Source organism: Dermacentor silvarum, chromosome 4 (assembly GCF_013339745.2).
Source record: "Dermacentor silvarum isolate Dsil-2018 chromosome 4, BIME_Dsil_1.4, whole genome shotgun sequence".
Lineage (NCBI taxonomy): Eukaryota > Metazoa > Arthropoda > Arachnida > Ixodida > Ixodidae > Dermacentor > Dermacentor silvarum.
The window spans coordinates 4,128,027-4,138,334 of NC_051157.2; the positions used below are offsets into that span (position 1 = coordinate 4,128,027).

A 10,308-nucleotide genomic window follows, 5' to 3' on the forward strand; every position below is an offset into this window, starting at 1 on the left:
CTCACTCGCGAGTACATGTCGCGCGTTAAAGGAAACATCAGCAAGAACGACAATATTAGTTTAGGACCAACAAACTTAATGTACGAGTGCTAACTTTGTTTTCACGGATGAAACGCTGATGTGATTAGAATGCGAAGCATAAACGAATCTAGCGGCACCATTTCAAACGGATGCTGGTGGGACCAACTACTGGTGGATTCCAGATGAGCAATGCCAACTCTAACTTATATCTGACATTATTTGTGACTAAGTAGATTTAAATGTGTTGGGCGTTACGTAAATGTAGTTATATCGACCAAGCAGTCGCAAGCCGGCCTTCACTGCCGTAACAAGTGAGAATCTGTGGTGTTTCGGCGGACGAGCGTCGTCGGCTGAACGACTCGCCTCCGCAAACCAGTGGCGTGGCAAGGGGGGGACCTATTTTTTGCGCCGCCGCTGCACCCCACGCGGACCCGAAAGCCGCTAAACATAGGACGACGCCTCTGCGCCCATTGCGGGCCGGCGCTGCAATACCTTGCTCAGCTGAGGTTCGTCACCGCCTTCGTACTGATCCGCACTTGCATAAACTGCACCTCGAATGTTCTCCGTTGACCGTCTTTGTTGACTGAACGCTGCATAGAAGCCTCCGTTTACGCGCTGCATTGACCGCGTATTCAGTGCCTACTGCCGCCGCTGACGTGGGCGAGGTTGCCTCCAGAGAAGTGTTGCACGTGGACAGCGCATATTTCCGAGACAAATCCCTGTCTCGGCCGAGCCCCTGTGCTCCCAGCCGTTGTGGAATATCTTCTTTTTTGAATATTGTGAATGAACTGGCTGAATACTTCGGTAAGTGTCGATTTCTTTTCTCTTCACATCTGGCAAAACTTGTGTGCTTTGTTTTATAGACAGACAATTTTCGGGTTCTTTTTTTGCGATAGCAATTGTACGGACTTTGGAGGTGCATTCATGCTGTCGGCGCCGTCGTGATGCCGCCCCGCTGTTAACAGCGATGTGGAGTGCGTCTCAAAAAAGAAAAAAAAAAAAAAAAACGCGGAGTTGCATTGAGTAGGAGAAACGACGAGACCAAGTGGGCGCACCGTTTCGCTCAATAGGCTCGGTGGTAGAGCCAGGTTCGACCGTCCGCTGTTGGCTTGAGCGCTGCGGCACACTGTAAGCAACTGACGTTCCCGTTGAGCTGCTCTGTGCATGCACTAGTGTCAGCGTAAATCACACTTGACGCATAGCTAATTTTCTCTAAAATTTCACTCGGCGTTCGCTAACGGTGGCGGGCAGACCCGTCGAGGCGCGACTATCCTCCTTGTGCCAGCATTGTCAGGCGCCTGGCAGATGCACTGTAGATGTTATTACACTGACGGAACACCTCTGCGCATTGCGTCAGTCGCGTGGGACCCATCGCTGTCGTCACTAAGAACAGCCAGCCTCGATAACGCAGGAGCTGCTTAGTTCGACCAAGGTCATGAGCCAGCAAACATAGTAGACTTCCGAACGGTGTGAGAACTCGCCGATACGCATTCGCTTTCTTTGAAAGAGAAAAGGGTCATTCACCCGTACGTAGCACGTAGCTACAAAAGAAGTCCGTATGGGTTTCTGAGAGCCCCCTTTACAGTTATGAAAAAAAAAAAAAGAAAAACATCCGGGCCCGGGGGATCAAACCCGGGACCACAGTTTTCCGGAGCGGTTGGTGTACCATTTGAGCTAACCGGGAGGCCAGCAGATCGTAACGCGAGCGCGAATAATCGACAACCTGAAACAATAACGTCCAGTCTCCATCCGGTCTCTAGAAGAAACGCCCTCGCACCACCTAAATTTATTATCTACGTGCGCAGCCATTGCCGGAGAGTTTTCATTTTTCCGGAAGGGGGGGGGGGGGGGGGGGGGGGGGGGGGCTGACCAGCTTTCCGAAACCTACCCATATATACCCTCTGCTAGCAATTTTCTATTGCTAGCTTTATGGCGAAAGCAATTATATCGACACTTCAGGCAAATTGTCGCGGTAGTCGTCACTGTGATGTTCCGCTTTAAATCCAAAAACCATATGCATGAGCGACCTATAAGCTGTGGGTGCGGGAAAAAGCACGTAACAGTGAGACGAAAAGGATGGCGGCTTGATGGCATTATTTCCCACGCGCTCAATATTCGGGTTAGTTGTAGGTCACGTCATCAAACGCAAATGGGAAGGAGAGCACGCGTCTTCTCCTGTAGTCCTGCCGTAGCTGTGAATGTCTGTGCGCGGCTCACGCTTATGGGGCTCGCGTGCCATATCTAATTGTTGGTAATCATTGGTGGGTGCAATGATAAAGGGCGACCAGGGATGGCTGCTAACTTCATGCGCGCTGTCTTCCTTGTCGGGCTCTCTTTCTGCGACCCTAGTGTTGCAGAGTTAAGAGACAGAAGTCATCGCAGATCACGCACAGAGGCCGTCAGTAGTGCACATAAGAATAAGCAAATAATGATGATGGATCTAATTTTCAGAGTTGCGGTGAATCGCGCGGCTGTACGAACCGTTCGCCTCCGCTGCCGGCGTTCTTCACAATGCTTGCGTTGTGAAAGCGAGTGCTCGAGGTTATCCAGTGAGGTATTTACAGGTTTACATGGTCCGTGCTTACTATGACCACTTTGTCCACTATGCTTACTATTTTAATTTTTGGTGAATGTTTACTACAATTCATATAATTTATATGGCCGCTATAACTAACGTATAAACTCGTGTAAGGGCCACACTGTTCTGTCGCGATTTTGACGAGCCTTTCATGGGACCGGGCCGTTTTACCTCATTTTTCCAGCTACCAGTATGAAATACGCCGTAAACCTCCGCAATCGCCTCCTCTCGACATCCAGTAGCGACGCGCGAAAGTACGCTGCGCGCGACAATTCACTGTTGAGCCCGATCAGAATCAGCGCATGGAACGCGAGTGCTTCTCGTTTGGATGTCTTTTTTTTAAATATTGGCTGTCAAGTTATGGGTGCGGCCCTTACAAGGGTGCGATCCTTACACAGATTTACACGGTAAGAATCTTCCTTCGTGTAATTGTCTTCTACTTCGCTATCACGAATACTACTTCGCCTTCCCGGCCAAACTACACTCTTTTTTATTTTTTTAGTACTTTGAGTCCGAGTATAAGCGCTGCTGCCCATGACTTCTAGACTTCTATTTATTCTTATTTTGGGTGAATCTGGCTTTGCATCATTTCGGTTACTGAGTCAATTCTACATGCAAAGTGTTTCAGCGAACAGTTTCCAAAATTTTTAAAGATGGCCTGTGGCAGATAGTACAATTCTAGTTCATGAGCTCGCTTACTCGAAGAGGCGGGCATTACTTGCACAAAAAATTGAAATGCATAATCGACTAATAAAAAAAATTAACCAATTAAGTTTCTAGCTAATTACCTTATGGCCCATGTTGCAATTTACAAATTCTAGCCGTGGAGTGCGGATCCACTTGAACTAAATCTCAGGCTGACACCAGTGTCGAGATATTAATTCTCTAACTTTGCGGATAAATACAATGGCATGCCAGTCACTTTCTCAACAAAACGTCGTTTTATGCATCAAAGCACAAAAGTATGAAACGAACAAGGTATGGGATTTTACGTCCAAAACCATGATCTGATTATGAGGCATGCCGTAGTGGAGGACTCTGGAATAATTTAGACCACCTGGGGTTCTTTAACGTGCACCTAAATCTTAGTATACGGGTGTTCTAGCATTTGGCCCCATTGAAATGCAGCCGCTGTGGCCGTGATTTGATCCCGCGACCTCATGCTTAGCAGTCCAACACCATAGCCACTAAACAACCATGGCGGGTCAGCGCAAAAGTAACTGGAACGCCAATGCATTTTTCCGCAATGTTCGGGAATTAATATCTCGAAACTGGTGCCATCCTGAGAATTGATTCTTAGTGCATCCGCCTTGTGAATTCCACGGCTAGAGTTTGTAAATTGCTACACGCACCATAAGTTAATACGTTAAAAACCTAATGAGTGATTTTTTAATTAGTCGATTATGCATTTCAATTTTTTGTGCAAGTAATGTCCACCTCTTCGAGTAGACCAGATCATGAATTAGAATTGTGCTATCTGCCAGAGGCAACCTTAAAATTTTTTTGAAAGTGTTTTCTGAATCCCCCCGTATTTATGGTCTCTGCATGCAAGAGGCGATGTCTTCATCCCTAATGCGTAAATGTTGTAAATTATTGGAAGAGCTTTTTTTTTCTTTTATTTTGTCGCCAGGCGTTAGCATTGCCTACCGGAAATAGAATAAATACTGAGACACATATCACTCACGTGCTTTTCACACGCCGTTAATAGAAGACTCTGCCGAAGGGGTCACTGAAGTCCGCAGGTTTTTTTTTTTTTTTTCAGAGTCAAAAAAGCACGCAAAGTAATTTGAAGTGAGGTGAACATACATCAACATATTCATTCTCTAGAAATAGGCTATCCATTTAGTTGGCTAGCTCCTTCTCTTTAAAAAATATAATAAACTTTCTCCTTTGTATATATTTAAATATATTCTTTCTTTGCGTGGTGCGGAAATTGTCTCAGCGGAAGTTTTAAAAAAATGTTAAAGTGAGGAAACACGGATGAGGTAACCGCCGCTGGTGCTTCTAATGCGCTTGTCCTCCTATTGTCAAGATTTGACGAAATAAAGCGAAAGTATAAATTAAAAGCCGTGCACGTCCACGCCAACAATTGTGCCGTAAGCTTTGAGCCACAACAAAATTGAAAATGTGGAGACAACGCAAGAGAATCCTCAAATTATGTGGGTAACAGAACTCCGGTAATGACATTTTAGGGGCTATGGATCTCCGGGGACTTAGCCCCCGCGGGAAAATTCCGGAGGGGGCTCGAGCCCCAGAGCCCCCCCGTAGTCGGCATCTATGTGCGCAGCGCTCTGTTGGGAAACGTAGTATGAGCAAGTGCGTTACATTTGTAACACAGCCGCAGTGCTTTCGTACAGGAAAAACGCTGTCAGCCCCCTCCAGTGCACCGAGGCGTACAGTGCAGTGAACATGTACTGCGGATGAGAAAGGGTGCGTTGAGCAGTCACCCTGCTTTGAAAACCTTTTTCGTTTGTAATACTTGGCGGCATATCCATTCATCGGAGTAGGTCGCCAGCGACGTCACTGCGATTATCAATTAGCAATGCGATTACCCTATAATGGGCAATCGGGTATGAATTGTGTTATGCGCTATGTGTGATAATTGTGATTATATTGCGATGATTATGATGATAGAAGTAACGAGACAGTGACAGAGTTGTCATATGTACAAGTGCACAGTGTTTAAAAACAGCTTGACGGGGTAGCTTTAATTGCTCTATACACATACGTACTCAGTGACCCCAAGTAGGCCAGATAGCAGCAAGTTGTCTATTCAGGCACATCCAAGGCGAGCCATGTTGTCTGCTGAGTAATACAGAGGGTAGCACATACCTAGTTTAGTAACGTCGGTCTTGTTGGTACATGACTGGAAATGGTTTTAGGCGCAATAAATGACACGGACTAGCCAGTCAGTGTCTTTTATTATTCTGTCGTTCGTGTCTTATTTATTGCGCCTAAAGTCATTTCTAGACACACTTAGTTGCCCACGCTAGTAGATAACTTGACAACCGGTTATGTGAAATAGGTCGCGTACGAATGGACAGACAAACCTAACGCAAAGCGAGTAATGTTTAGTTAAGTTAAGAATACTTTCATTAAGCTCCTCCTTATAAATAAGTTATGTGTCGCGCTGCCTAACGCTCATATTTTTAGATGAACCACGGCAATGTGCTATTTACATCAAAACACTCGGCGAAATAGCCGTTTTTTTTTCAATTTCGGGCCCGTTTAACTCATCCTATTGTCTTTGTTGTACAACGAAGCATTTTCATTCATGTATCATTTTTTACTAACTTATCTCACTTTGCGGTACGTCTGTATGCCTCTATGTATGTCCGCGCCTAACCTTTCTCGCCAACTTGGGTCACGAGGTGGTCAAGTGCCAGGCTGCTGTGCTCAAAGCGAGCCGTTCGTCAAACGTGGGTCACTGGCTGTGTGGTGCTCTTCGATTAACCACTTTCACGTCGGTAACTGGCTGTGTAACTCTGGGTATTCCGCCGCTCATCTCTGAACCACGCAGTGTTGGGACACTGGGTCTGTCCCACGGTTAAATAATCATACTTAATGACAAGCTGGGTCACTCGGTGTGTGCCGTATTTCATGAGTCATTATATAGAGCATGTCAACTATTACCCACGAACCATACGATGCATTGCTAATAGCATTAAAGTCCTCAATCACATCTAAAAGATGGATGCGCCACCAATTTTTATCCCTAATACTGCGAATATCAAATGACAAAGCGACTGTCATAATGCTAAAATATCTATAAACTCTTTACCATGACCGGGATGTGCTTCTAGATTCAAAAATAACTACAGAAAAAGTAAAAATGAAGGCTAATATAGTGGACGTATATCATGATGTAATTTCTCTAAATTACACAGGGTATGTTTTTGTATCGTAAAACTAACCGGTTTTTTTTTTCAATATTTTTCTAACACCATGTCTCGCATTGTGAAATTTCATTGACGCTGAGGCAGACAAACATTTTTTTCGCCAGAATTATTTTTGCAGCGCACATCGTAGTAGTTAGCCAGAACTTTTTAAATATGCATTGAAGTATGTCGACTTAATGTCTGCTTTAATTGACGTGAAATGACCCTTTGCGTTGATAGTTGAAAATTACAAGGAATATTCGATGTGAGATTGACGAGCGGGTTCTCATCTGATAGACCTATACGATCAGTAGTGTAGCCAGTGGGGGGCAGTGCCGCCTGCCCAGGCCCCACTTTCTCCCTCCCCGTCCCGGGTCGAAGACACCCCCCCCCCCCCCCCCCCAAAGAAAAAGAAAGAAATCAGAGCCACTACTGTGAAGATGGAAGCCAGCGAAGCTGTGACTATGGTGGGTTTGCTGTAGGCAATATTGCCTCCACGATGAGGAGGGCGTATCATCATTGGGCATCACTTAACCGCACATGTCTATCATGAACGTTTCGATGTCTTTCGTAGGCGTTGCAGGGGAACGTACACATACGCGATCACCGTACCGTCAAAGCGTTTTATTAAAGACGGCTACGCCATTCGCGGCACGCACACAAGCGCTAACGCACTCACGTGGTCGCCAGGGTGACCTACGTCACGTAATGAAGAAGCAAACGTAAGATCCTGCAAAAACCACGATATAAAACGCACACTTTCTTACAATCCTAAGTTCGAAAACGCCGCCAACCCGGCGTTTTCATACGACTCTACGAGGTGGCGTCGAGGCGGAGGGAGGCTTGGTGGCGCGATTCACCACCCCGTTTCAAAGGGGACGCTCATAGCATCCATCCTTGCATCCACTCAGCAAAGAAGAGCCTCCCAGCAGGGCTCAACTCTAGTCGGGCGCGGCTTCCAGCAGGCTTGCCGCGCTAGCCTCGCAGCCGGGCCTAACTCTACTCGGGGGAAGGCGGCATAAAAGAAGGTAGACTGGTGCAAGAGAGATAGCGGGGGCTCAGCCGGCCGGGAAGGAGGCGGGGTCGTGCGCTAAAGAAGACGACGACGCTCGAACGAATGCTGATGATGATAGTTCTTTTCTACACGCTAACACGCTAACATGATATTGCCAGCTTTGCATTTCCAAAAGTCATTACAAACTTAAGAAAGCCGCAGTTACGCCCGAAAGGCGAAGCATCGATTGCGATAGTAAATTAGTAAGCAGCTATACGAAGTAAGGATAGCAGTCTTATCAGGCATATAAACCAGTAAACATAGGCATACTAACTCAATGAACAAGTATGGTGTCACGCTCGTACAAGCAAACATGAACACATCTCACTCGATGGCCGCGTAAACTCGCTGTAAGAACGCTGGAGTGAGGAAGCGCGGCTGCGAGCGAATTCACTTTAGTGCTGCGTATCGCATCAACGCGAACTAAGCAGCGAAAACACAGCGAACTATGTCCCCGACGCAGATGGCTTGCAAGCTACAGCGTCCCGGGCGGGCGCGCGCGGCCACCCGGAGTAGTAACCCCCCAACCTCTGCCCGGAGTGTTGCGCGCGACGGAAGCCGGCGCGCATCCTTCCCGCTGCTCCCTTGCGTGTGCAAGATGAAGCCGTGATCGCGGGCCCACCCTCGCACGCTTTCACTTGCACACACACCATACAGTGCGTGGCGACGATTTTATCACCGTTTCACTTTATATAGAACTTCACGGCGACGGCGACGACGACGGCAGGAACGCGTCTACATGGAGTGTCCATATAATTGCTATCGCAATAAAACAGCTGCTGCCATATAACTCAACTTCGTTTAAGCTTTGAATGTCACAACCTGTTGCCAAACCTGTAAAGAGCGCATTGTTTTTAATGGGACCTGTCGAATCTTATACTATTAAGAACAATTTTCTAGTGAAGTCTTGCACGAAGATGAAGATGTGGAGTGGCTATGTGTACGTTACGAACTCTGCTTTCATTAGTATCAAACAAGTTTCTTTGATGTGAACTTGAAGGTTAGCCTCCGCTGCTGTCCTTGCGTTTTAGCAACTGATGGTTGATTCCTTCATTTTTTTTTTACAGGATACCAATATGCTTGCGACTATATATTTTTCATCAGACAAGCAGGAGTAACTTGGCATTTTTTGAGCTCTCGACATCCAGTTGCTTCGAAACAGGCATGATGCCGATTATAATCTGCATCCAGTGATTTGTGCCAAAACACGTTCTAAGAGAGCTAACTGCGAAAACAACATGACTTCGACCGGCTTCGACGAGTCCTTGATGACACCGTACCTCGAGCCAAGTGTGGCGAACGCCGAAGAATGCGAGGCCCTGTACCTACAGTCAGTGTACCGCCTGGACACCCTGGACCGAGCCTGCAACGAAATGCGCTATCTGCTACGCGACATGGAGGCGACAGAGCAGTGGCTGCGTGAGTTGCGCCACAAACATTCCAAACTCGCCAAGCAGATCAACAGCGCCCAGATAGACCTCGACAAGGTCGACGAGCGCCAGCGAAAATGCAACGTGGTCGTCTTCGGACTGCCGGAGACCGAAGTGGATCCGGAATGGTGCGGTGAGCTTGTGCTTAAGCTCGTCAACGACCACCTCAACTTCCCTCTCACAATGGACCAGATCGTGAGCGCGTATAGACTGAAATCTGCTTCGTGCCCCAGACCTATTCTGGTGAAGCTTACTGGGGAGCCCAAGAAATGGGAACTGCTCAGGGCAAGCGGTAGGCTTAAAGGAACGGGCATCGGGATGCGCGAGGACTTTTCCTACACTGTGCGTCAGCAACGCAGGCTGCTCGCCAAGAAGATGCACGAGGAGCGGCGCGCCGGCCGCAGGGCGTGCCTGGACTGCGACACCCTCAAAGCAGAGGGTCGTGTGTTTGTGTGCGACAAGTACTGCGAGAACGTGGTCGAGGTGTCAGCTAATGGCGTACGAGTGCAGGGCGTCGCCGGGGCTTCGGAGCTGAAGCTAGACGCGCACTGCCTGAGCCGCGACTGGCTCGAGAAGCACTCAGAGATCATATCGGAGAAAATGCGGATTCTAAATGGCAACTGTGGGTGAACGTGCCACGCCGTCGTCCTTGGACGATAAACTTGTGCTTAGTTTATTATTTCAGTGACGATCATGACGCCGGTGTTGACGCTGTGTAAGTAGATCGGATCTGCGCAATTGGCACATGTTTCAATAAATGGTTACCACACGATAGCGTCCGTACCATAGTATCACTGGTTGCAAAGAGATTCCACTCAAATAACAAATTTGTAGCCATTTATATTTTTAAATGCTACCATTAGGATCAAGAATAGATCCCAAATGGAATGAACTAAAGCCAATTGTATTTGTATGAACCAGTTGGACTGTCCAATTGGATTCACTTGAACGAATTGGAGAGCTCAGTTATTTATAAAATTTCTAGGGTGCAGCTCAGTTCCAACGGCATCCACTCGGAATGTAGTGGGACTCTAAGGCAAATATTAAGTCAAAATAAAGTATTAGGTTAATGCCTGAATACGATTGAGGCGTCTACCGAGAACGGAGCTTTAGTAAGCGAGAAATTGAGGTAAACATAACACATGATTTGTGACTCTACCGGGACAATCCACTAATAGCACGATGACGCCGCAACGCCACGTTTTAATGTTGTCACTAATGCTCAACCACTAACAATAAAAAGATCACTTGGATTATTAGATTTTAGTAGATTGCATTATGAGATGGAAGAAAACGCTGCTTCTCCACTTATGTTGCATTCTTAGAATAAAGACCTCATTGGACGAT

The 10,308-nt window shown here is 47.0% G+C and overlaps 1 protein-coding gene across 1 annotated transcript; it reads left to right on the forward strand.

Moving 5' to 3' along the window:
- Positions 1 to 472: 472 nt before the first annotated feature.
- Positions 473 to 10,308, forward strand: LOC119449346 (uncharacterized). Its single transcript, XM_037712509.2, has 2 exons — positions 473 to 825; positions 8,599 to 10,308. Exon 2 carries the CDS (start codon positions 8,770 to 8,772, stop codon positions 9,589 to 9,591), a length of 822 nt encoding a protein of 273 aa, XP_037568437.1. The 5' UTR covers positions 473 to 825; positions 8,599 to 8,769; the 3' UTR covers positions 9,592 to 10,308.

Excerpts from the sequence above, each read along its gene's own strand:
- LOC119449346 (XM_037712509.2), top strand. The coding sequence starts at position 8,770 with ATGACTTCGACCGGCTTCGACGAGTCCTTGATGACACCGTACCTCGAG.